A 27,706-nucleotide genomic window follows, 5' to 3' on the forward strand; every position below is an offset into this window, starting at 1 on the left:
AGCTCCTTATCTGAGATTTATAAAGTTGTAAAGATTTTGCCATCTGTCTTTTGCCTTTGTTCGTGGTGTATTTTGCCTTACATAAGTGCTTTAATTTTATGTTTTAAGTGCAGCAGTCTTTTATTAAGTCTGGATTTTTAAGTCGAAATTAGACAGTCTTTCCACACATCCAGGTTATAGTAGAATTCACCTCTGTACATGTCTGCTATTTGCATGGTTTAGTTTAGAACTCTGATCAATTTGGAGTTTATTCTTTTGCATGATGTGAGGTATGTATAAAATTGTATAGTAATTGTATAATAATTATATTTTACAAATATTATAATTATTATAATAGTTGTATAAAATACAATTCTATCTTTTTCCAACTGACTATCCAATTATTCCACAAGATTATTTATTAAAAAGTTCATTTTTATCCCAATGATTTGCCACCTTTACTACAGAGTAGATTTCCCTCTGTATTTGATATTTCTGGACTTTCTAGTCTCTTCCACCTGACAATTCATGAGCCAATACCACACAGCAGGTATAATTATAGAAGTTTTTAGAATGCTTTAATATCTGATCAGGTTAGCATACACCATAGCTTTCTTTTCTCAGAGTATTCTTAGCTATTTTTGTATGTTTATTTTTTCATTTGAACTTTAGCATCAACTTGTCTATTTCCAATGAAGAAACAGTACTGGTATTCTTACTGGGTTTAAATTACATTTCTAAATTAATTTAGAGAAAAAGACATCCTCCAGATAGGCAGCAACATAGATGTGCACAAATCTCAAAAAAGTGTTTCAAGAAGTGAGACACAAGAGTACATATTCGAAGAGAAATCAAGAGACAAGGTCTCTGGACTGTGGGCCTGGGTCAAGGACAAATGTACCACCTTGGATAGGGATGCTTTCCTCATTCACAGACCAGGTATAACAGGGCCTGACCGGCAACCAGGACATTGGACTTCCGACCATACTGAAACACGCTGTCCCGGGATGGGGGAAGTTCAGAGCTTCTCATGCTTTCACAAACCAAAGTTGTAGCACTAGAGGTCTTAGCCGAAGAATGTCATCTCATAACAGGAAACTCCTTGACAACTCCTTTAAAACATTTTTGCTGATTCTGCATTCTCCTTCATAATCTACAAGTATTTCGACATAATGTTTTAAAATTAGTTACCAAATGAACTCTCGGGTTTTTTCCTCTCTCCAAATCTTTCAATAAAATGGCTGTTCCACGGCAAAGGTGATTTAACAATAGACGAGAAAAATTCTGTCATATACCACTTTTACACAGCCACACGTAAACGTGTACCTGGCGTTTAACGGTCCCAGTCACACACTGAACGACCGGGTGAGAACCGAACACGGCGCGCCCAGTCACAGTCACACACACTCAACTGCAATCAGCGAGACAGTCACACGGAGACAACGGGCCCAACAGACCGATCCTCACCCTGCGACTCAGGGAACCCAACACGCTCTGCCGTAACCCCGACAGCCTCCCACGCACACAAGCACCCCGCCCACCCGAAGCATCGCGAGACGCGGCCTTGCGGTTTGGTTCCAGCCTTTAGGCCTGGAGACTACGTTTCCCAGAAGAGACTGCGGCGCTGGCCCAATCGCGACACATCAGCCGAGGGGCTTTGTGCGTCTGCGCTGTCTTCCGGCTCCCGAGTCCGCCGGTACGGAGGGGGAAGCGCACCTGGGGCTGCGCGGGGCGCGACCACGGGGGCAACTGGACCCGAGGAGGCGGCAGGTGAGGGGCGTCGGAGCTTGCCAAGCGCTCCGGAGTCCACGCAGGACTGAGCGCCGCGGCCGGGCGGGTCGCGGGCCTGGGAAGAACCCGAACGTCTCGCTTCATCGTCGGTCTGCGGCTTTCCCGGCTCTGGACTACGCTTCCCATCGTCCCCTGCGGCGCGCGCCCTGCTTGCGCCCCCTGTCGGCGTCAGGGCTCATAGCCCGGGTCCATAGACCCCTTAGGTGGGTGTGTCTGTTGGGGGAGTCCCCACCTCCAGAAAATACTTATGGATGTTTTGCATTTATTCTTACGCGTACTTTTTAAAAGATCTGGGGCGAAGTCTTGTTTCATGAGATTGTCAACGAGTTGCAAGACCCCAGAAGATTTGGAACCACTAGTTTAGAAGGAGCAACTTGGAGACAATTTAGAGGATCTTGTTGAAAATTTGTCCAAACGTGGGGAAGTGGTTGAATAAATCACTAGCCACCGCTGTAATAGACTATTTATAGATAATACAAATAATGCTTAAAAAAAGTGGTCATAAGGAAAAAGTCCTACTACATGATATTAAGGAACACTTATCATTATTTCATTTACACATTACATTACTTAGAATTAAATATTTGTAACATACCAGGCACTGTCCTAAGCTCTTTTATAAAATACTGCGGTTTTACTGATGAACTCAGGAGTGGTTAAATGGCATCATTGTTAACACTTGGTTGTTTTCCATTCCAGTTTTGGGTGTTTTTTTTTGGGGGGGGGTTGCTTAGCCTGTGTGTCAGTAGGTGGGTGGGTTTGACTTCTTTTGCTGAATGTTCTCTTGTTGTACAAAGGGTCCAGTTGTGAATATATTTGTCAGTTGATGTTGTTCCACATCATTTTTGATAGTTGCTTGGCATCCATCATACGGCTGTGCCAAAAATGATTCAACTACTTGTCTACTTGTGAACTGTTAGGTACTAATCTTTGGTTCTGTTTTTTCAGCAAATATTGTGCACACAGTTTTGCTCACTGTTGTATCTCTGTGCAGGGACACGTTTATGTGATGATAATGGAGTACGGGGCTTGCTCCATCTAATTTGCCCACTGCAAACATTTGTTGACTCAGGCAGGGTCCACAAAATTGTGTCTGCCAGGCCTTATGTATGGCTGTAAGGTTCTTTGTGAGTTAGGAAGTTAGGGTAAGAGCCAGGGAGACTTCCAAAGGTGTTACGTTGTGGGAATGAGACAGTTAAAGGCTTTGGTTCTGGGAATGTTTCACTGTGGGCTGGGCTGATGCAGATCAGGCAGGCTTTGCTCCCTGGCCTAAGGATGGCCTTCCTTGTCCTTGGGACACCATCCTTAGTCACTGGACCAGGTCTGAGCATCCCCACCTCAGATTTGCATCAGTAACAGTGTGGAGCTGGGTAAAGGCCACAGTTTGTCCCAGCTCCCTCTAATTTGGGGGGATGGGGAGTAAAGGAGGTGGGCATTTGTCACCGTGGCATTCTGGGAGCTGTGAAGCAAGCCTAGCCTCTCATGTTTGCTCTTTCCTCCCTCAGCTCTGCCATCTCAGGACTCTGCCCTTCCCTAAGAGAGAAACCAGGAGGAGGACCCATCAACCCATGAAATTTTGACAGTCATGTCCCTTGTGAGTTTTAAAATCATATAAGTATTTTCTTTCCTTATCCTGAAGCTTCCCACCTGGGTTCCATCCAAGACTCTGGTTCTCAGAGGTTCCCATTTTAGGGAATAAAAAGACCAGGCAGGGCTTCCCTGGTGGCGCAGTGGTTAAGAATCCGCCTGCCAATGCAGGGGAACGGGTTCGAGCCCTGGTCTCCGGAAAGATCCCACATGCCGCGGAGCAGCTAAGCCCGTGTGCCACAACTACTGAGCCTGCACTCTAGAGCCCGCTAGCCACAATTACTGAGCCCATGTGCCACAACTACTGAAGCCCACGTACCTAGAACCTGTGCTCCTCAACCAGAGAAGCCACTGCAATGAGAAGCCCTTGCACCACAATGAAGAGTAGCCCCCACTTGCCACAACTAGAGAAAGCCCGCACGCAGCAACAAAGACCCAACACAGCCAAAAATTTAACAAAAATAAAACTTAAAAAAAAAAGACCAGGCAGCTAGTACCCTCTCCCATAGTCCCATCCACTCTGATCAGTGCCCACACGGATTCATTCTATATAGCATTCCACATCTTCTGTTGGCTTGGTATTTTGCTGGGAGGCCAGAGGGAGAAGAAATCCATTTCCTTACACAAAATGAGAGCATCCCTTATAGGAAGTGAGGTTTGATGAAATGGTGATGGCTACTGATGAGGGATCGCACATAAAAACACAGGGAAGCTGGTATTGGTTGGTCTCAATTTCAGTGGGGGGGGGTGACATCTCCTGTATTGACAACTGGGTGTGTAACTGAAGTTTAGCTGGGAATCTAGGAGAGATTAAGATGCCAGAATTAAGGTCCAGTTTGGAGTTGAACAGAGCATTGGAATCTTGGTTATTCTCCATCAGCTTCTTGAGTTTAAAAGCAAGCAAGTTGCAGAGCTGAGCACTGAAAGATAGATAGATGGATAGATGTTCAGAATCTGGGTAGTCATAGTTTTGGAACAGCCTTAAGAGATCTGACCTTGGAGACCTCTGCATCCAAAGGAAGAGAATTGTTGAGTCAGTTATTTCACTTGATAGAAAATTGTACAGCTAATAATCTTCATTGAAGATTTTTCTCATAAGGAAAAGTGTTTGTGATACGCTTTCACATAATCATGAGCCGACATCTTGAAGCAATTCTTGACTTAAATGAAAGTTCTGTTTTCTAAGATAGAAAATATTTTTTAATAAAATATTTTGGGGAAAGTCTACCAAAAATTGTTGGGTTTTGTTATTGTTACTCCATAAAAGTACAAATGATAGGTTTCACATTGAGAATTTATCATATATCAAGGACAGAGTAGGCAGTGTGCTTGATTATATTGTCACAACTGAGAAACTCCATTTGGCTGGATTTTAATTTTCATCCCAGAACTGAGTACAAGAGCTTTGGTTTGTAGTAAAAAGGGAAGTTCAAGAATATTTGAACATCTCTTTCACCTGTGCTCATCATTTCCTGTCACTTGTTCACATCTAAGGCCTCCAGCCCCAGCCTTCTTTTTCACCAGAACACCCCGTTCTTGCAGAGACCTCCTCCATCTCCTCTCACCCCAGTGAAAAACATTTCCTTGAAATACACATATAACATACCTGCCTGTTGTTCCAGGGTTCAGACTTGTTCAGGGATGTGGCCATAGTCTTCTCCCAAGAAGAATGGGAACAGCTGGCACCTGCTCAGAGGGATTTGTACAGAGATGTGATGTTGGAGATCTATAGCAACCTGGTCTCACTGGGTAAGGCGATGTGGTCAGTTTGGAGGTTACCCCTGGGCACATCTCTTCCTTCTTACCAATTTTGGGGTGTCTTTTGATTGGTTAAAGGGTAGCTCTATGGCCTGAAGCTACATCTTCCTCAGCCTTCTTCCTCACCCTAGGTGACTCACATATTCCCCTGGCCCGTCCTGCAACTGCCTCTCCTGCTCGATAACCAGGCCCTAGGTCTGAATTCTGGGGGCCCGCACCGTAACTGCATGGCATGTTTTCTTCTCACATCCAGGTTTTGCCATTTCCAAACCTGATGTGATCTCCTTCCTGGAACAAGGCAGAGAGCCCTGGATGGTGGAGAAAGTAGCGACAGGAGGCCAGTGCCCAGGTGAGTGAGGCATGTGTGGGGAGAGAGAACCCACTGCAGGTAACTGTCTAGCTGGCTGGTGAGGAGGCAGTCCTTTTGAGTTAGAAAATTTTCCTTCCAAGTTGCCAAACTCAGAGGTCTGGTCTCAGTCATCATCTTCCTTTGCTTATCATCAGCATTTGACAAAAGTGGTTGTTCCTTCCTTCCTGAAACATTTATGTATATCTGGGTCATCACTACCTCTTGTTCTCACCTACCTCGTTAACCATCCTCAACCTCCTTTGTTGGATCTTCTCATTTTCTGTAAAAGCTGGAGCACCCCAGGGCTCAGACTTGGGCCTCTTCTGTTTATTTCCATTCCCCAGGGCCTTCTCCGTGACCATGCTATACGTACCACTCACACCTGTGCTGTCTAATGTGGAGCCACTGGCCACATGTGGCCATCGAAATTTAAATTCATTACAATTAAATACTTTTGGGGTGGGGGCATGGCGCATGGCTTGTGGGATCTTAGTTCCTGGACCAGGGATCAAACCTGAGCCCCTGGCAGTGAAAGTATGGAGTCCTAAGTACTGGACCACCAGGGAATTCCCTACAATTAAATACACTTTAAAATTCAGTACCTCAGTTGCACTTGCCACATTTCAAATGTTCCGTAGCAATTTTGTGGCTTGTGGCTACAGTATTGGACAATGCAGATACAGAATATTTCCATCACTGGAGAAAGTTCTTTTGGACAACACAAATTATTACCTTCACGTTCAGCTTCTCCCTTAAAACTCCAGATACCTATATCCTACAGCCTTCTTATCAACTCCACTTGGATGTTCACCAGACACTTTGAGCTTAAGTCCAAAAGGGAGTCCTTGATCCTTCCTAACAAATACACTCTTCCCCCTTTCTTCTGCACTTCAGTAACAGGGGACTCTGTTCTAATTGCTCAAGTCAAAAACTGCTGAAGCACCCTTGACTTTTCTGTCTCACACATGTATTCAGTCTGTCAGGAAATCCTGTTCACTCTGCCTTGAAATATATCCAGAATTTAACCACTTCTTACCAACAAACAATACTGCTACCACCCACGTCCCCAGCGCCACTTGGACTACTGCAGTAGCCTCCTCCCCGTGCCTCTGCCTGCACTGTTGTCCACTACAGTGCATTCTCCACACAGCAGCCGGACCGTCTCAAAACGTCAGTGAAGGTGTATCACATTTCTGCTCAAAACCTGCCCACAGGGCTTCCCTGGTGGCACAGTGGTTGAGAGTCCGCCTGCTGATGCAGGGAACACGGGTTCGTGCCCCGGTCTGGGAAGATCCCACATGCCGCGGAGCGGCTGGGCCCATGAGCCGTGGCCGCTGAGCCTGCACGTCCAGAGCCTGTGCTCCGCAACAGGAGAGGCCACAACAGTGATAAGCCCGCGTACCACAAAAACAAAACAAAACAAAACAAACCTGCCCACAACTTCCCATCACTCAAGAGGAAACCTAAAACCCATACTATGACCTAGAAGGCTCTGTGTCTGTACTGTAGCCATCAGCCACACATGCTGTTTAAATTTTAACTAAAACATAGAATTCCATTTCACAGTCGCCCTAGCCACAGTGCCAATGCTGAGTAGCCATGGGTAGCTAGTAGCTGCCGTACTGGAATAGAATAGAACATTTTCAGTATCACAGAAACTTGTGTTGGACTAAGTTGCTCTAGAAAATCTGCCCTGCAGCCTCCACTCTGATTTGATTTCCTACCCCGCTCCATGCTGCTGACTCGGTTATAGCCACACAAGCCTCTTTGCTGTTACATTAACATAGAGGTTGGCAAATGTCTTGTTTAAAGGTCCAGACAGTTAAGTGTTTCAGGCTTTGCCCGCTCTGTGGTCTCTGTCGCAAGTACTCAGCTCTGCCATGGGAGCACGAAAGCAGACAATACAAGTATATGCATCCTGGCTTTGAAACATCAAGCGTATTCCTGTTTCGAGGCTTCTTCCCTTGCTGTCCCTTCTGCCTGGGGTGCTCCTGTTCTGGATGGGGGATTTCTGAACCTCAGTGGTACTGACATTTTGAGTGGGATAATTCTTTGTTGGGGCCAGTGTGGAGGGGGTGTCATTCTATGCATTGCAGGATGTTTAGCAGCTTCCCTGGCCTCCCTTTACTTGTGAAGCCAAAAATGTCTCCAGACATTGCCAAGTGTCCCCTGGGGGGGCAAAATCTTCCCTGATTAGACCCAAAGTTACAGTGTGACACGAGACCAAAATCATGTCCATAAACAGTTTCTGCAGCATTCAAGAGAATTTCAAATGGGAAGCTAAGAACTAAGCGTTACTGATGTGGTAGATTCATCCACGCTGAAGTGGTAGTTGGCCCGTTGGAGTGAGTGAGATCAGGGGTGGAGTGAACATGGGGAGAGAAGCTGTGTGCTTCCGTGTAACCTAACATATTCGTGGTTCCGAGAATTAGGACATGGGCATCTCTGGGAGGCCATTATTCTGCCTACCACACCTGAAATGTCACAGAACAGATTTTTTTGCTTTTGTCGTTTGAGTTTTGACAGCATGTGTTTGTTTGAGGTGCTCAATTTGTTTACTCCTTAGATATGTGGGTTTGTGTCATATTTAAAGAGAACTTCACCCTCTGAGGTTATGAGTCTCCTGTGATATCTTTCTAGCTTATTTATGATGAAATTTATGATCCATATGGAATTTTTCCCAGTGTAAGATGTGATTTCATGTTATTTTCCAGATTATTATCCACTTATTGAAACAGCATTTATCTCTTCACCACTAATGTATAAAGCCACCTTTGTCGTTTGCTTTATCACCTCTGTATTTGGATCTATTTTGGACTTTCTGTTCTAGCTCATTATTCTCTCTAACCATGTGTCTATACCATTATGGTTTTAATTTATTAAGAGTTTAAATGTTTTAAATATCTGGTACAATTAGTACCTCTTCATTCTTATTTTTCAGAGTTTTCCTGGCTAGTCTCATTTACTTTTCTATCCAAACCCTAGAATCAGAATATTTTCTTTCAAAAAAAAAACCAATCATGCAATTTTTATTACTGCGATCACTGTAAATTTATAGATTAATTTAGGAGAAAACTGATTTTATTATGCGGAGTCTTCTATTGAAGAACACGACAGGTTTTTCCTTTCATTTATGTCCATCCCTGATTAAGGTTTTAACATTTTCTTCATATAGATCTTATATGTGTCTTATTACATTTATTCCTAGGTAGTTTATATTTATTGCTGTTACGGGCATAATCTATAATATAGACTAATATGGCATTCATCCATTTTATACTCCAACTGGTTATTTTTTTATATATGACAGAAGCCATTCACATCTTCAGATGAATTTTGTAGCTAACCCAACTTACTGAATTTTCTCATTGTTTATGACAGTTTTTTATGTAACTCTCTTTAGTTTTCCAAGTATTCAATTATATAATCTGCAAATGGTGATAATGTTTTTACATTTTTATACCTTGCAGGTTGTTTTCTCTTGCCTGATTAGGATGCTGATTATGTAGTACCCGCAGAACACTGTTAAGAGGGGTTTTACGTACTAATCTTGTTCTTGACCTTAATAGGAATATTTTTAGTGTCTTTCATTAAGCATAATATCAGCCATAGGAATGAGATAGGGGTATTTTCTTAGGTTAAAGAAGATCCACCTTTTCATATTTTATTGAGTGTTTTTTTCTTTCCATCTATAAAGTCTGCATTATATGAATAGGTTTCCTAATACTGAACTCCTGATACTGAATCTAACATTCAAGTGTTGCATTTCTTGAGCCAGTTGTGGTCATTTATAGTTTTTATGGAAAATGTTTTAAAATTTTTTTAACTTATGGTAAAATATACATAACAAAATTCACCTTATTAAAGTGTATATATAGTTCATTGGCATTTAGTACATTCACCATTATCTAGTTTCAGAATGTTTTTATCACCCTGTGATATTGTGATTTATAATAAGAAATATATATTGTTCTTCATCCCTGTTTTTTGGCACACAAGTCTTAAAACCCTTGGAATCTCCAGAGTCATATGTGTCTTCTTATATGCTAATTAGATGACTGGTGGCTGGGGTCTCCTGGATAGCTTCAGGATGGGGGCTGGTTGAGAGGGGAACCAATTATGTGATTAAAGGGTTGGAACTGTCAGCTCCACCCCAACCCCAGGAAAGGGGGTGCTGGAGGTTGAGTTAATCACTGATGGCCAATGATTTGATCAATCATGCCTACGTAGTGAGGTTTCCATAAAAGTCCCTGAAGAAAAAAAAAAAAAAAGTCCCTGAAGTATGGGGTTCAGAGAGCTTCCAGTTTGCCGAACACATGGAGGTGCTGGGAGGGTGGTGTGCCCAGAGGTGGTATGGAAGCTCCAAAGCCTTTCCCCACATCTTGCCTGATGCATCTCTTCTGTCTGGCTAGTCGTAAGTTACATCCTTTGTAATAAACTGGTAATATAGTAAGTAAACTGTTTTCTTAAATTCTGCAAGCCATTCTAGCAAATGATTAAAACCCATGGAGGGGGTTGTGGGAACTTCCATTTATGGGGGGTGGGGCGCTGGTAGGGGCAGTCTTGTGAGACTGAGCCCTTAATCTGTGAGATCTGCAGCAAGATAGTGTCAGAATTGAATTTGTAGGTTGCCCAATCAGTATCTACCAGAGAGATGGAGGGCTGCTTGGTGTAAGTGAAAAACCCACACACATTTGGTGACCAGAGGTGTCAGAAGTGAAGTGTGGAGAGTAGAATGGTGTTGAGAAGTGTGTTTTTCCTAGACATACCCCAGAAGGAAACACATACCCATTAAGCAGTCATTCCTCATTCCCCCTCCCCCCCAGTGCTTGGCAACCACTAATCTGCTTTCTGTCTCTATGGATTTGCTTATTGTGGATATTTCGCATAAATCATACAATATGTGGCATTTTGTGTCTGGTTTCTTTCACTTAGCGTGATGTCCTTAAGGGTGACCCATAATGTAGCATGCGACAGGATTTCATTCCATTTTAAGGCTGTATGTATATGCCACAATTTTTTAATCCATTCATCTGTCAATGGACATTTGGGTTGCTTCTACATCTTGGCTATTGTGAATAAAGTTGCAGTGAACATGGGTGTGCAGGTATCTCTTTCAGATTCCGCTTTCAATTATTTTGGATATATACCCAAAAGTAGAATTTCTGGATCACATGGTAATTCTGTTTTTAACTTTTTAAAGAGCCACTATACTACTTTCCATAGTGACAGCACCATTCTCCATTCCCACCAACAGTGCACAAGGGCTCCAATTTCTCCACACCCTATCAACACTTTTTTTTTTTAATAGTGGCCATCCTAATGGCTGTGAGGCAGTATCTCATTATAGTTTTGATTTGCATTTCTCAAATGATTAGTGATGTTGAGCATCTTTTCATACGCTTGTTGGCCATCTATATGTCTTCTTTGGAGAAATGTCTATTCAAGTCCTTTGCCCATTTTAAAATCAGGTTATTTGTGTTTTTTGTTGAGTTTTAGGAGTTCTTTATATTGTCTATTAACCTCTTACCAGTAATATGGTTTGCAGATATTTTCTTCCATTCTGTAGGTTGCCTTTACACTGTGTTGATTTTTTTCCTTTGATGCACAGAAGTTTTTAAGTTTGATATAGTCCCATTTGTCTATTTTTGCTTTTGGTGCTTGTGCTTTTGTTACCATATCCAAGAAACCATTGCCAGATACAGTGTCATGAAGCTTTTCCCCTATGTTTTCTTCTAGTTTATAGTTTTAAGTCTTAGGTTTAGGTCTTTAATCCATTTTTTGAGTTATTTTTTTAAATGTGGTATAAAGTAAGGGTCCTGCTTCTTTCTTTTGCATGTGAATATCCAATTTCCTCAGCCCCATTTGTTGAAGAGCCTGTCCTTTCCTCATTGTGTGGTTTTGGCATCCTTGTTGAAGATCATTTGACAATATGTATATGGGTTTACTTCTGCGCTCTCTGTTCCACTGGTCTTTATGTTTTCCTTTATGCCAGTACCACACTGTTTTGATTACTGTAGCTCTTTAATATGCTTTGAAATCAGGAAGTGAGAGGGGCCTCCAACTTTGTTCTTCCTTTTCAAGATTGTTTTGGCCATTTGGGATCCTTTGAGTTTCCTTATGAGGAAACCAAAACATTTTAATGCTAAGTCTATACATAAGATTTTTAGACATTGTTTCATTTGTTGTTAAAAACAGTAACTACTAATGCTAAATAATCAGCTTCTAAAAAAACTGCAGCAGATCCTATCAGGAAAATATAAAAATAATACAGAGGACCTCATTATTATTGTTGCTATTTTGTAACTTTACATGAAGTAGAACAGAAGCCAGAAATTAGAAAATTAGTACTATCTTTGTATAGTTATAGCACAATATATGTTTAGAGATGGCTTAATCCAGATGAGTGCAAAGTGCTCATGGAATAAACACTGTACTCTGACTGCCATAAATCAGCAAAACTCAACTGTGTCTGATGTCTGTGACAGAAAATATAGCATTTTGGAGAGAGGAGTGCTTTTAATGGCATGTCCTTAGAGGCAGCAGTTTTTTTCACATTGCCAAAAAGACCAAGTAATGTGTTATCACTTTAGTTCTTAAAACCAGATTTCCATTAGGGCATAGTTACATTCCCAAAGTAATTTTCTTCTGTCCACCAGGCTGGCTTTAATATTCCATGGTCCACTGCAATCTTTTGGTCCCTTCTTTATAGGATGGCAGCCAGATGTTGCTAACCATTGAGTAGATGGACCACCAGTTCATAGGTAGCCATTATAATGGATGTGTTTGGACTCTGTCTTAGCACATTTGTTAGAGCACAATAAAGAGACCCGTAAAGAGAGCTTCCCTCTTCAACAACCAAACATGGTGTCTGAAAAAATACCTCTACTTTTTGCTCTTTTCATTCTTTTTGTTCTTACAACTTCACGTGGTGCAAATTTTTGAGGCGACAGCAGCATCATTCCCAGAAAATTGATACTTCTTTCACAGACTTTTCATCATCTTGCATTGTCAAAGTAATCTTTTATTCCAGTAGTTTTTGCTTAATAATTTCACAAAAAAACCAATAGTGGTCTCTGATATGCTACCACAGGAAGCAGACGTGCCCCTATAAAGTCCTCTTTGGCCTTCTGTCTGTAACTTATGAATACATTCAAAAGCACCCATTCACTTTTCCCCATAGTTCCTTGCATGAAGCTGAAACCAATTCTTTATTAACCAAATGGGACTGATTTCTGTGACTGCAGTAAAACGGGCCACTGTACGGAAATCATGTACCAGGTAGAATCAAGATCAAATACACCATTCAGCCTTTCCTTGCAGTTTGAATAACCAGAAAAGAATATTGCTCTGGAAGAGGCCACCCCTATTAAATTTGGGCCTAATCTTCTAAACAAGGAACAAGGCCCTTCTTTTTCCAAGGACACTTTTAGGCAGTGGAAAAGTCCAGGAGAGACTGGTCCAGCTGACATTAGCTCTAGCCATGGTGTTCAGCTAAACTTCAGAGACAGAAAGCATTACAGCAGAAGGCCACAGCTGTGTTATTACACCTTCCAGTGGACATGTGAAAATAGCCCTCCTATAACACCACATCCCCTGTCAAGCAGATGCACCATCATGTTCTTCTGGCCAGAGAAGTATCCAGTCATCCCTCTCCATCATTTTTAAAAATCTACTGTATTGAGGTATAATTTATATTAAATTAAATGCATGCATCTTAAGTACAATATTTTAATGGCTACTGACAAATGTATACACTTATATGACCACTGCCACAGACAAGATAGAGAACATATTTATCACCCTGAAAAGCTCCCTATACTCTTTCCCACACAGTTGCTCATACCCCCCCAGCCCCTGGCAACAAATGATTTGCTTTCTGTTACTCATATGTGTCTTTTCTAGGGTTTCATAGAAACATTCATTTTTTAAAGCCATGGTTCAGTGGTGATTCTGATCCACACTAACATTTTAGAACTACTCTTATAATCTCTCTGATTACCTCATTCATCTTTATTTATGGTATTTCCTCTTTCTCTGTTCTACTCCATTTTCTAATTTCTTAGTCACATTCAAGAGCTTACAGATATTATCCTGAGTCTGAACTTTCCAGTTTTTACTATAGAAGTTACTATTTCTGGAAAAGGAAAAAACAAATACATACTTGTTTTGTTCTTTTTCAGTATTGGAGTCCAGGTATGATACTAAGGTATTATCTCCAAAGCAGCACAGTTATGAAGTACAGTCACCCCGGTGGCAGATAATGGAAAGCCTTACAAGTTATGGTTTTGAGTGCTCAAGTTTCCAAGATGATTGGGAATGCAGAAGTCAGTTTGACAGGCAAGAGGGAAATCCAGATGGACATTTGAGTCAAATGATAATCGATAATGAAGAAATGTCCACTTTTGACCAGCAAGCATCTCTTACTTTTTATCAGAAAATTCATATTGGAGAAAAACCCTATGGATATAATGAATGTAGAAAAGACTTCTGGCAAGAGGACTTCCTTATTAATCATCAAGGGATTCATACTAATGAGAAACCCTACAAATGTAAGGAATGTGGGAAAGCCTTTAAATATGGCTCACGACTAATTCAACACGAGAATATTCATTCTGGCAAGAAACCGTATGAATGTAAGGAATGTGGAAAGGCCTTCAATTCTGGTTCAAATTTCATACAACATCAGCGAGTTCATACTGGTGAGAAACCTTATGAATGTAAGGATTGTGCAAAGGCCTTTAGTCGAAGCTCACAGTTGATTGAACATCAACGAATTCATACTGGTGAGAAACCCTATCAGTGTAAGGAATGTGGCAAGGCCTTCAATCGGATCTCACATCTTAAAGTACATTATAGAATTCATACTGGTGAAAAACCCTATGCATGCAAGGAATGTGGGAAGACCTTTAGTCATCGTTCTCAGTTGATTCAACATCACACTATTCACACTGGCAAGAAACTCTATGAATGTAAAGAATGTGGGAAGGCCTTTAATCAAGGCTCAACTCTTATTCGACATCAGAGAATTCATACTGGTGAAAAACCCTATGAATGTAAGGCATGTGGGAAGGCCTTTAGGGTGAACTCACAACTTAAGCAACATCAGAGAATTCACACAGGAGAGAAACCCTACCAATGTAAGGTATGTGGTAGGGCTTTCAAACGGGTCTCACATCTTACTGTACATTATAGAATTCATACAGGTGAGAAACCATATGAATGTAAGGAATGTGGGAAAGCCTTCAGCCATTGCTCACAACTGATTCAACATCAGGTAATTCATACTGAGGAAAAGCCCTATGAATATAAGGAATGTGGGAGGACTTTAAATCATGACTCAACTACCATTCAACATCAGAGAATGCATAATAGAGAAACACAAGTGAATTTAATAAATGTAGAAAAACCTTCCATTGGCACTTATCCCTTATTAATCATCAGAGAATTTATGTTAGCAAGCAACCATATGAATGGAAATAATGGGAAGAGTCCACTTGCTTAGGCTAATCACAACTTACTCTTTTTATCTTGGAGAAAGACATGAAGAATGTAATGCAAGTGAGAATTCCTTTATTCAGAGTTGTCCTTTATCCTGAGTAATAAAATTCATATTGAAGAAAAATTATACGGATGCAAATTTTTTAGACCATGATTGTCAAAGACGAAAAGGTTGGAAAAAATTTTGTCTCTAACACACACCAGAATCACATTTTCTCACCACAGTGTAATAATTTTAACAATAGCCAAGTGTGAATTTTATTGGAAATTAAAAAGAAAAAAAACAAAACAAAACCGCCGAATTACTCTTGGGTTAACAAGAAACTAAGGAATGCAGTTACCATCAGTGGTAATGAACAGAATGACAATGAGAGTTTTTACATGTCAAGAAATGTGTGATGTGGCTGAAGTTACTCAGAGGACATTTTATGGCCTTTAAGTATATGCAAAACACGAAAAGCTGAAAGCTAGTACTCAAATATACTAAATGTACTATTTAAGAAGCCAGAAAAGAGAATACCAAACACCCTGATGATGAATAAATGAACAGAAAACAAAAACAGAAAATGATGAAATAGAAAGTGGTTATCCTACAATAATCTCATTTTTTCTTTCTTTCTGATCCAAGAGTAAACTAAATTTAGGAGACTGTTTCTTAGTTTCCAGGTTGTTGTAGATTATCTTTTATAATATCACAGACAGAAGGGGTTGGTTGCCGACCTAGCAGCCATACCCAATTCCCATTCCTATTGGCAGCATCTGTGTCTTGTCTTAGAAGCTGCAGATGTCACATGCTAATTTTCAGCCCACTTTGCAGCTCAAGATGGCCCAGATGTTCCAGTGTATGGCCAGTATGTTCTAGGGATCTACAGGGCCTTCTGGGAAAGATCTTTCTCATTCAGAAGAGACAGATACATTAGGGAGACTCCCTCCTCTTTCATTTTTTGCTTTTAAACATTTTCCTCTGAGAACTTGATGCCTGGAGCTGCTGCAGCCATCTTGGAACCAAGAGCAGAAAAGAAAGGACCTCAAAGAAGCTGACCCAGCACCCTAACACTGAGCTACGAGGCCAATTTGGAACTGTCTCTTAGATGCCTTGTTATCTAAGAAAAATAAAACTTTATTGCTGAAGTTACTTTTAGTTGGACATTTTGTAAACTTGAGCTGAAAACATCCTAAGTGATGTAACTTCAAATTTTATTTTATTATGATTGGTAAATGTGGCCTGAAAGTATCTACTTTTTTGTATTTAGCATTTTTCTTTGTGGCTAAGTACAGGATTGATTTTTGTATATGTTCCATAACATTGAAAAATAATGTATATTCTTTTTTGGATACTAGATTCTATTTAAGCAGTAGATTATAATGATAAAATTCTCCACATTCTTATATAATTTGGTATACTGGATCAGAATTTCCTAAAATTGAATTTTTTAACCACAGTCTTGAATATCCAGAGATTTTTTACTTTATGTTGTTTGACCTATAAAGACATATAACTTAACCCCTATTTAAGAATCATACTTTTATCACTAAACAATATCCTACTCTGCTAAGTGTAGGGGTCAATAAACCAAATCTGGCCTGCTGCCTGTTTTATAAATAAAGTTTTATTGGAACACAGTCATGTTCATTTATTTACATATTGTCTACAACAGTAGAGCTGAGTGGTTGCAACAAGGACTATGGCCACAATGCCTATTTATTTCCTATCTGGCCCTCTAGATAAGAAGTTTGCCAACCTTGGCCTAGTATAATCCTTTTGGTATTTTATTTCCATACTGTGTAACACTAATAATAATTTATCCTTGTTTACTTGGTATGTTTTTGCCCATCCATTTATTTTCAACCTCTGTCGTTTTAGTTATTTCTTATAAAAAAAACATATAGCTAATTTTTTAATAACTCAAAATACAAATTTCTTTTTCTGTAGGGAAATTCACTTTTTTTTTTTTTTCGGTATGCGGGCCTCTCACTGTTGTGGCCTCTCCCGTTGTGGAGCACAGGCTCTGGACGCGCAGGCTCAGCGGCCATGGCTCATGGGCCCAGCTGCTCCGCAGCATGCGGGATCTTCCCAGACCAGGGCGTGAACCTGTGTCCCCTGCATTGGCAGGCAGACTCTCAACCCCTGCACCACCAGGGAAGCCCCACATTTTTATTTAGTGTAATAACTCCACCTTATTCCTTTCATTTTACTTTGTACTATTTATGTTTTCTTGGTCTTTTCCTTTCCTTATGTTCCTTTTCTCTTGCTAAATTGGAACTTCCCACTGTGCTTAGGGTAGTGGTTATCTCCCCATTCTTAATCATTATTGGGCAGAATGAGAGCATTATTATACTTTCTAACCCATCATTAGTTTTCTTTGTTACTGTCCTCTGAAAAGAGACCATCCTTGCTCTCTCTTTCCCTTCCTTCACAGCCTGTTCTTTAACATTTCCTCCGTTTTACTAACCTAATGAAAACTCATAGTTTTACTAGTTTTACTCTTATTTACAGTAAGTCCCCTACATACGAACGAGTTCTGTTCCAAGAGCATGTTTGTAATTCCAGTTTGTTCATAAGTCCAACAAAGTTAGCCTAGGTACCCAACTAACACAATCGGCTATATAGTACCTACTGTAATAGGTTTATAATACTTTGCACACAAATAATACAAAAAAAACAAACACAAAAATAAAACAGTTTTAATCTTCCAGTTCAGTACCTTGAAAAGTATTGTAGTACAACAGCTGGCGCTTCTTACCAGTTTCATCACCGCTGCTTTTACGCTTCCAGACATCCTGGGCTTAAAATAAAGATACTGTACTACAGTACTCTACACAGTACTGCATAGTAAAGTACACAAAAGCACAACCACTTGGAGAGGATACATACACATGACAATGTACGCCAGACACATGAACTAACGTGATTGGATATGCAAATGCATGTTTGCATCTTTGAAAGTTTGCAACTTGAAGGTTCGTATGTAGGGGACTCACTGTATTTGATGCTTATATTACTTACTGCCAGACCCATTCATGATTTCCATTTAAACTTAAATATAGTATTCAGAGTAACATTCATTGCTGGCCACTGTTTTTTTTACTGTTTTCCCCTGTCTTGAGTTTACAGATTTATTTCAAATGCAATTTGGTTAGACTATTTTATTGAGTATTTATGTTTATCTCAATAAATGTTACATAGTTGGTATTCTCTGAATCCTTATATGTCCAAAAGAGTTTCTTGGACCTTCACAAGTTATATTTTTGGTTAGTGGAATGTTCTTGGATTACAGTTTTTTCCTCAGTAATCCAGAGATGTCACTTCACTGAATTCTGGCTTCTGATCTTCTAGAAGAGGAACCCAATGCTAGTCTGTTTCTTTTAGCTTATGGGGATGTATTCATTTCCTGTTGCTGGTGTAACAAATTATCAAAACTTAGCATCTTAAAAAAACACACATTTATTATCTGGAGGTCAGAGTCTGAAACAGGTCTCAGTGGGCCAAAATCAAGGTCTTGACAGGGCTGTGTTCTCTTCTAGAGGCTCTATGGGAGAATCTATTTCCTAGCCTTTTCAGCTTCTGGAGGCTACCCACCACCTTCCTTGGTGTGGCCCGTTTCCACCTTCAAAGCCAGCAGTAGCCAGCTGAGTCTTTCACACATTGCATCATTCTGACACTGACTCTTCTGCCTCCTCCTTTCTTTTCACCTTCAAGGACCCTTGTGATTATATTGGGCTCATCTGGACAACCCAGGATAATCTTGTCCTAAGGTCAGCTGATTAACAACCTTAATTTTATTGCAACTTAATTCCCTCTTGCCATGTAAAAACATATCCACAGGTTCCTGGGATTAGGACATAGACATCTTTGGAGGGCCATAATTCTGCCTACCACAGTAACTGCTTCCATCCCAGCATTTGGCAAGAGTTTATTTCTATCCTTAGAATTCGGGAACTTAGCAGGATATGTTTAAATATCTCATGTCTTTTTTTTAGCCCAAGATAATTTTCTTCTAAATATTGTTTATTACTTCTCAATTGTTCTATTTTATTTCTGCTTAAAAATGTTTAATATTTTGAATAAGCAGTATATCCTCATGATTCAAAAACTTGAAGATGTAAAAGGGATGCAGTAACAACTAAAGTGTGAGATTCAACCTCTTTATGCTAACATCACTTTTAATATCAGTAATCGTAATTCCTCAAAATAACCTTGCAGTCAGATTTTCTTTGTAGGAGAAAAAATAAGACAGATGTAGAAAAGTGACTTGCTGAAAACCACAAACTACAAGTGACTTGTAGAATATGAGTGGTTGAGTTGGTATTTACAGTCAGATCTCTGTGACTCTAAAATTTCCTTCCATGAAATACAAGGCCTACAGGGAAATGTTCCTCTATTTATTCCAGCCCCATATGGGTGGAATCAAGGTGGTAAACTCTTTAGAGAAAGCAATATCAGAGATAGCAGACATTTGCTTCATGACATCACAGAAGCCATGAGGCCAGATGAAAACAAAACTATATTAAGGGATAGAAACTCTTGAGTTCTGGGTCTGACTCAGGGAGAAACTGCTGCCTTGGGCAAGCTTCGAGACCTTCTGAGGGAAAGCGTCCTTCCTCAGAGAGTGGGCAGACCAGGCCATGCATATTGTAGATGAGCGCTTCAGGATGGGTAACGCTAATTCTGCAGTCCAAGGCTTCCTGAATTTCTGCAGGTACATTCCAATCAGCAAAAGGAAATGACTAACTGTGGTGTTTGGGGCAGAGCCAAGACAGGCCGTACCATACTATTGATAAGAAATTGTTTTGAACAAACCCATCTTCATGTTTTAACATTTTAGGCTGATTTTGAATTTTTCTCTATAATAATTTTGAGTTTATTTAATGTAAAAGTCATGTTTTTATCATGTTTTATGTTGTTTGCGCTTTGCTGCAGAACTTCAGGGTAATAAGAAATTTGGAGTTATTACGCTATTTGTAAAGGGGGAAAGCAAACCTGGAAGCAGTTATCACAATCCCACAGGCAACCTAACAGAAACCCACATTCATGTTATCTTAAACCTACACAGTTTCTGAACAACTCCGGTCACACTGATAGGCTGAAGGAAGGTTGAGAGTCACACCAACTTTTCACACATAACCAAGGCCACACATTCTAAGACCTGCGGTCACACACAAAGACACGTCACATACAAAGCCCTCCTCGCACGGTCACGCTCCACGTCGCAGAATCCCATCCGCCACCCACGCAGAGGCAGGTGTATCCACTCACCTGCCTCTCCCCACCCTCAGTCACTGGCACCGTCTTGGGCCAAACCTCTCACGTCACAGACCCACAGCCTCCCCTTTGTCACAAACAGGCTGCCCCACAGCTCATACCCGGAGAAGTACGCAGGACAGGTCATGGCCCACAGGCACAACTCACGGAGAAAGATTCGGTTCTGGGCGGTCATACGAGGCCAAGGTTGAGGAGATGGAAGACCGGGCTCCAGCTTGACCAGAGCGACACGCCGAACTACACTCCCAAAAGCCAACTGCGGCCGGGGCCCAATCACGGTCCGGGTTTGTCTTCCCAGCATTCTTCGGGCGACCGGCCCTCCGGCTCTGGACTACATTTCCCAGAAGGCACTGCGTTGGGGCCGCTCTCGGATGCCTCCTTGTTGTCCAACTGAGGAGCCCAAGCTCCCTGGAGTTTATAAGCGGGTTCGTCCGCGGAGCCTTCGCGCGTTTTAATTCCGGGCGATTGTTTCCGCGTTAGAGCGGGTCGACGTTCGGCTCCGCCCGGGGCCGGGTCCGAGCTCTTTATGGGTGGCGGGGAAGGTATTTTGGGGGTTCGGGGGTGGTGATGGGATGACCAAGTTCTGGCTATCCTGCCTCTGGACTACGTTTCTCAGAGACCATGGCGGCAGGGAATGTGTCCAGCCACAAATGGATCCCAGCGTCTTTTCCTTAAAGATACTTAATCTGGGATTCGTAGACCCCACAAACCACTTAAGGTTTTGTGCAGTTTTGCTTTTTTTTTTTTTTTTTTTTGCGTTTTCTCTTAGGAATAGGACTATAGTTGTATGGATTCCCAAAGTTATCTGAGCCTTCCTCAGTATATTGTCAAAAAATACCAGAGCCGGACAGAATCGAAAGCTTCTCAAGGCAAACTTTATTCAGGAACTTTATTGCCATAGGGCGAGAGACCTTTGTCCATAACTGGGCTCCATTCCAAATACAAGAACAAGTGGGGATTTATAGTGAAGGGGGGCGGTGTCACTGGATATACGGTTACTAAAAAAGAACCATCAAGGGTAAGAGGGAGTATCTGGCTAAAAGGACTTAATAGGATTCTTGCTGAGGGCTGGCGAGAGTGATGAGATGTTATGGATGGGGGCGGGTGGTGGTGTTCTTGATAAACTGACCTAGGGGAATTCTTCCTAAAACTGGACTAAATGGGTGAAGGACAGAGCCCAAGACTGGGGCCTAGAGGAGCCTGACTAGAGTTAGTTCAGGGAGAGAGACAGAGAGAGTGTGTGTGTGTTTAGAGAAAGAAAGATAGAGACTGACTGACTGATATCCATTGATAAATATATCTGATACATGTCGATATAGATCACTCTATATATACAGATGGTCCCCAACTTACGATAGTTCAGTTTAGGATTCTTTCACTTAGCAATGGCATGAAAGCGATAATGCATTCAGTAGAAACTCTACTTTGAATTTTTAATTTTGACCCTTTCCTGGGCTAGTGCTATGCTCTATGATGCTCTCATGATGCTGGGCAGCAGCAAGTTGCAGCTCCCAGGCAGCCAGGAGGTTATAAGGGTAAACCATGGATACACTTACAACCAGTCTATTTTTCACTTTCAGTACAGTGGTCAATAAGTTACCTGAGATGTTCAACCCTTTATTATAAAATAGGCTTTGTGTTAGACGATTTTGCCCAACTGTAGGCTCATATAAGTGGTCTGAGCACGTTTAAGGTTGGCGAGGCTAAGCTATGATGTTCAGTAGGTGTATTAATTGCATTTTCGATTTAGAATATTTTCAACTTACCATGGGGTTATCAGGCCATAACGCCATAGTAAATTGAGGCAGATCTGTAGCTATAGATGTGTGTATATATACATACAGATTTATATATACATATATATATATATATTTGCTAATCACTATGTAGCAAGCACTATAATATAGTAAGCACATAAGTCAATCCTCACAGCAACACTTTGAGGTACATAATGTCACCTATCCCATTTAAAGATTAGAGAACTGAGGCATGGAGAAGTTAAGGATACTGGTGCAGCTGCCCTTCCAACCCCAGCAGTCTCACCCTGTTTAGACTCAATATATGTATACCACCTCTCAGAAATTTGGAACCACTAGTCTAGAAGCAGATTCTGGGAAAGACCTTAAGGTCTTATCTAAAAGGAGTGCCCTACAATCAAGAATGACTGGGCAAGTCATAGACTTACATGTGAATCTCATGTCCATTCATGTGGTGGATTACTCTACAGTTAACAAAAATTATGTTTGAAGAATTTTTCAGAACAAGGGAAAATGTCTGTGGTAATGTTAAACATTCACAATGATGTATGTGTTCTCAAAAAATAATTGTATTTAAATTGCACTGTCAGAAAGAAATTTGCCGATTACATTCAAATACTTTTTTAAATGAGTAAATCCATGGGTGTTAGGTAATTTATTTAACTAGTATTGGACTCAATACATTAAGGCTATCCGAGAAAATTTTTTTATAGTGCCCTCTTTCCCTTTCCGAGGCAAATTTGCCCCTCCCCTTAGGGTCATGTGGTCACTCAGCTCTCAAAGTCTAAAAATGTTGGTTTTTCTTATCAGGATAACCACAAAGATGTGGCCATCAACTCCACTTAAGCAGAGTGTGTGTGTGTGGCTAATTCCCTCCCTCTCCTCCCACACATAGCCACCCAGAGGGATGTGTACAAACTAGAGAAAGACAGGAGTCTCAGCTGTTGGTTAAGACCGTCCTCTCATAATTCACTATCACCTGAGCATCATGATTCCTCCATTTTGACCCTCCAGGGAAGTGCTAAAGTGTTTGACTGCATTTTGGAAGCAACAGTTTGAGATTTGTAAAGCTGGAAATAGGTCTGAGTTACTTCTGAAACTTCACCTTCCTGATTTTTCAAGGCATTCTCTTTACTTTGCTGTATCCATGTCCCCTCAAGGGATTGGGCATTTGGATAGCAATAGCATGACCAGGTCCCACTCATTTTCCTACATGGAAAGTTTAGCAATTCTAAGCCAAGTGTGATCGATTGTTGGAACAAGGGAATAGCTGTTGGTGGTGAAGAGACAGCAGCCTAGTAGCTGAATGAGGAAGAGGTAAGCCATTGTAGGGAAAACAAACAAACAAACCTCACCTGTTTGGCTTTCAAAGGTTTTCCTTCTAAACTCTTTTCTCAAAGGTTTACAGAGAAAATGAGGCTCCTTTCACATGCGATCTTAAACTGACTTTACTTTTGTCTTAGGGCTCAAGCTAGTATGCAAACTTAGCTTGACTCCAAAATATGGTGGCTCAACATAAGAATTTATTTCCTAGACACTGAGTGCCAGAACCTTGAGCTCATTCTTCCCAGCTTCCAGAACTGTGAGATAAAATTTTCTGTTGTTTATAACTTACCCAGTCTGTGGTATTTTGTTACAGCAGCCCAAATGGACTAAGACACCTGACATGGGTTTGGGCAAAAAAGACACACGCGCGCACACACACACACACACACACACACACACACACACACACACACACGATCACCTGAACTAAAATTAGGATTGGTACTCAGGGCAAACCAGCTTCAGTACTCTTTGAGCTGGTAGCTCAAGTTTCCTTAGATTTTTGCCTGGTAATTCTGGGCTATTTTTTTCAGATCTTTGATAAAGATTTTTTGGTGTAAGTTTTATTTTTTAAATGTGTTTTTATTGGAAGGGTTGCTCTGGCTTATCTTCTCCTGAAATCCTGTTTTTTTTTTCCTAATTTCTTAAGATCAGTATTAAGACTGTGTATGTGTGTGTCTTTTTTAAATTAGGAAGGTATTTAAAGATATAAAATATGGGAAATGGGTGCTTAAAAACTGTTAGAAGGGTAACAGGAGCTGGCTCTCCAGAAATGCTTTCCAGAACGTGGCAACACTGAATCTTTGGAAGATGTGCTACCTCAGCCACAGCCAAGATGTAGAGACACAGGAGCTGCCACTAGGACCACCACCTGCAAGTGCACACTGCCTTAGCTATGATCTGGGATCAGAAAGTAAGGTGATGAAGCCACCACCACTGCTGCCACACGTAATTTGAAACTGGAGTGAAGAGGCCAGCAACAACCTTTTGATAGCCAAAGCAGCAGAAAATGTTGCTTCTATCATCTGAATTTCACACAAGTGTGCCTAAAGGGTGGAAGCTTAGTTCCCTTCAGAGTCCTCAGTGCCAGGAGCTGGAAAATTACTTTCCCAGCCTAAGTAGAGGAAGGCCAACTAGGAGGTGGGAATGGATACTGAATGCCAGTTGACAAAACTAACTACAGTCACTGTACTTTCAATTGCTAGAATTTCTATTTAGTTCTTTGTCAGTGTCCTTTGCTTGGTTTGTTTTCCTTTCAGCAGTTAAGATTTTTGTTTCTTCCTTGACCTCTTGATGCATTTTAAACCATACTTATGTTCTCTCTCAATATATGCTGCTGTCTTGTTCTTGCTCCTGGTTTGGGCTTGTGCACTGCTCCTTGGCCAAGGGCACCCAACCTCATCCTGCGTGCTGCCCTGATGAGGTTGTGTCTGGTCCTTGCAGCCAGGGGGGCAGCTCTTCCAGGTCAGAGCCCACCTAGTATCCCATCAATGTTTCAAGCATGCATTGCTGATTGGCTGGATCCTTCCAGCTAAAGCAGGAACTCTGGGGATTTTGGAGAACAGGAACTGCGTAGTCACATTTGGGAGCTGTACGGAACACTTACTTTTTTCATAAGCATTATTTTCAGTTTAAAACTATTTCTACTAAAGAAGCTCTAACTGACACCAGGAACTAAAGCATCTCTGCTTTTTCATTATTTTTCAGATCAGGTATCCCAATGGGAGAAAATGGAAAAATTTATAAACAAAGATCCTGAGAACCCCAGTTTCCAAGATGCCTGGGAATGTGAAGGCACATTTGAAACATATCACAGAAATGAGGACGGAAGTTCCAGTCAAGTCATAATCACTCATGAAGAAATACCTGCTTTGACACAACAAACATCCCATAACCTGCTTCATAACATTCCACCTGGAAGTAGACCCTATGTGTGTAATGAATGTAGAAAAGGTTTTTGGCAGAAGAAATGTCTTCTTAGTCATCAGAAAATTCATACTGGTGAGAAATCTTATGAATGTCAGCAATGTGGGAAGGCTTTCCATCGCCGTTCCTATCTTCCTCAACATCAGAGAACTCATAGTGGGGAAAGACCCTATGAATGTACAGAATGTGGAAAGGCCTTTGGTTCTGTCTCACTCTTTACCAGACATCAGAGAATTCATACTGGTGAGAAACCCTATGAATGTAAGGATTGTGGAAAAACCTTTGTTCGGCTCTCACAACTTAACGTACATCACAGAACTCATACTGGTGAAAAACCCTATCAGTGTACTGAATGTGGAAAAGCTTTCAGTTACTTATCACTGATTATTAAACATCAGAGAATTCATACTGGAGAAAAGCCCTATGTCTGTAAGGAATGTGGAAAGGCCTTTAGAGGTATCACCCAACTTAATGAACATCAAAGAACCCATACTGGTGAGAAGCCATATAAATGTAATGAATGTGGAAAGGCCTTTGGCCATCGTTCATATCTTCCTCAACATCAGAGGATCCATACTGGTAAGAAACCTTACAAATGTAAGGTTTGTGGGAAAGCCTTTAGGCAGGGCTCACAGCTTAACCACCACCAAAGAATTCATACTGGTGAGAAACCCTATAAATGTAATGAATGTGGGAAGGCCTTTAGGCAGGGCTCACAGCTTAAACAACACCAGATAATTCACACTGGTGAGAAGCCTTATGAATGCAAGGAATGTGGGAAAGCCTTTAGTCAGTGCTCACAACTTACTCGACATAAGAAAATTCATTCCTAATGTATGTAAGAAATGTGGGAAGGCCTTCGGGCACTCTCCTCTTCCTCAACTTTAAGGAATTCATGCTATGGAAAATCCCCATAAAAAAGTGAAGCAAAGACTTCACTGGTCTCATCCCTCAAGGAACATCAGGTAATTATGTACAACCTTGTGAAATGTGGAAACGTTTTTTGGTTCAACTCATGTTACATTCATCAGCAGATTCATCACCATCACATTCAACATTAAAGACCATATTAATATGATAATGTAGCAAAGCTTCCCAACACTACCTATCAATCATTAGTAATTGGAAGATTCATGCTGGCTAGCAACCATTAAAGTAGAGAAATTTTGGAAACCCTTTAGTTTAAGCTAATTCTAACACATAAAGAAAGCAAAAGAGAAAGTAATCCTGTGAATGTCAGGTATGTGGGAAGTTCTTTAGCCATAAGTCTCTTATGGCTAAAGAAAATTCATATTTGAAGAATATAAGTTAAAAAAAATCCCCATTCATCATTTACTGTGCATCAGAAAATACACAGTGAATAAAACACCACACATTTAAAAACAACAGTTAAACATTTAACTATCAAGTTGAGGAAGGTGTGGAGAAGTTTGTAACCAATCATATAGGGCTATAGCTCAGGTAAAAATGTAATAAGTTAGACATTAACAAAATATTTATGTTACATACTACCTAATATTTTCTCCTTCAGTGAAACAATGAGAGCAAGATGAAGTGAATGAGCAGTATAAAACAAAACCCGTGGGATGTGACCATATCTATACTCAAAGTTACTACTTTAAATGCATTTATAGATAAGAAAACTACAAACAATGTAAATAATAAGTGAACCAGAGACCTCGAGAAGGTAAAAAATGAACATAACTCACCAACAGACAGAATTAAGAAAAAAAATTAATTGAAATTTAAACAGAGAAGTAGGTTTTATTAACCTTGAAGCCTTTTCTTTAAAAAGAAAATATAAGCACTTATAAATTTCGTAAAAGTATGCTACAGTATTGTTAAAAACGAGGATGTAAACAAGCAAACAAAAAAAAGAGGATGTAATAACACACATAAAGAGTATTCAAAAATAAGGTTGAATGCTTTACATTTTTGATACCAATAAATTTCAAATTTAGATATACTTCACTTCCTATAAAGAAAAACCTAAGTTTTCCAGAGTTGACTGAATATTAGAAAAGGACAGATTTTATAGGGAATTCACTTAAGTGTTTTTTTTTAAACTGTAGTATCATCAGTTGTTAAGAGCAAAGATTTACCAAACTATAAGTGTATAGAAAATATGATACAAATTTCCAAGTTTGAAAACATGCAGATTTCATCAGCTCCTTTTCTGAATCTTGCATAATTTTAATATATAAACAGAAACCAAGATTTGCAGATGTCCTCAACCTCCCAATTACAAAAAAAATGTTGAGTACCTATGAGAGCCAGGTACTTTTCTACATGTTAATTTTGAATTTAAATTTAAAAAGTCATAAGAACTAGCATATTAATACATCTTAGTTTTTTCTCTTTAAAATGGAAATATTTTTAAACCAGTAATATATTCATTAGTATTTTTTAAACTAGAAGATTACTTTTCAGGAATTTAGAAGAACGTATCTATTTCCAAGTTTGATTATC

The 27,706-nt window shown here is 40.4% G+C and overlaps 1 protein-coding gene across 1 annotated transcript; it reads left to right on the forward strand.

Moving 5' to 3' along the window:
- Nucleotides 1-1,741: 1,741 nt before the first annotated feature.
- ZNF582 (zinc finger protein 582) lies at nucleotides 1,742-26,070 on the forward strand (the record flags this gene model as incomplete). Its single annotated transcript, XM_082861951.1, has 5 exons — nucleotides 1,742-1,973; nucleotides 3,276-3,364; nucleotides 4,980-5,106; nucleotides 5,369-5,464; nucleotides 25,019-26,070. Exons 2-5 carry the CDS (start codon nucleotides 3,356-3,358, stop codon nucleotides 26,068-26,070), a joined length of 1,284 nt encoding a protein of 427 aa, XP_082718077.1. The 5' UTR covers nucleotides 1,742-1,973; nucleotides 3,276-3,355.
- Nucleotides 26,071-27,706: the final 1,636 nt, after the last annotated feature.

This window comes from Leucopleurus acutus (genome assembly GCF_964270905.1).
Source record: "Leucopleurus acutus genome assembly, chromosome: 20".
Classification (NCBI taxonomy): domain Eukaryota; kingdom Metazoa; phylum Chordata; class Mammalia; order Artiodactyla; family Delphinidae; genus Leucopleurus; species Leucopleurus acutus.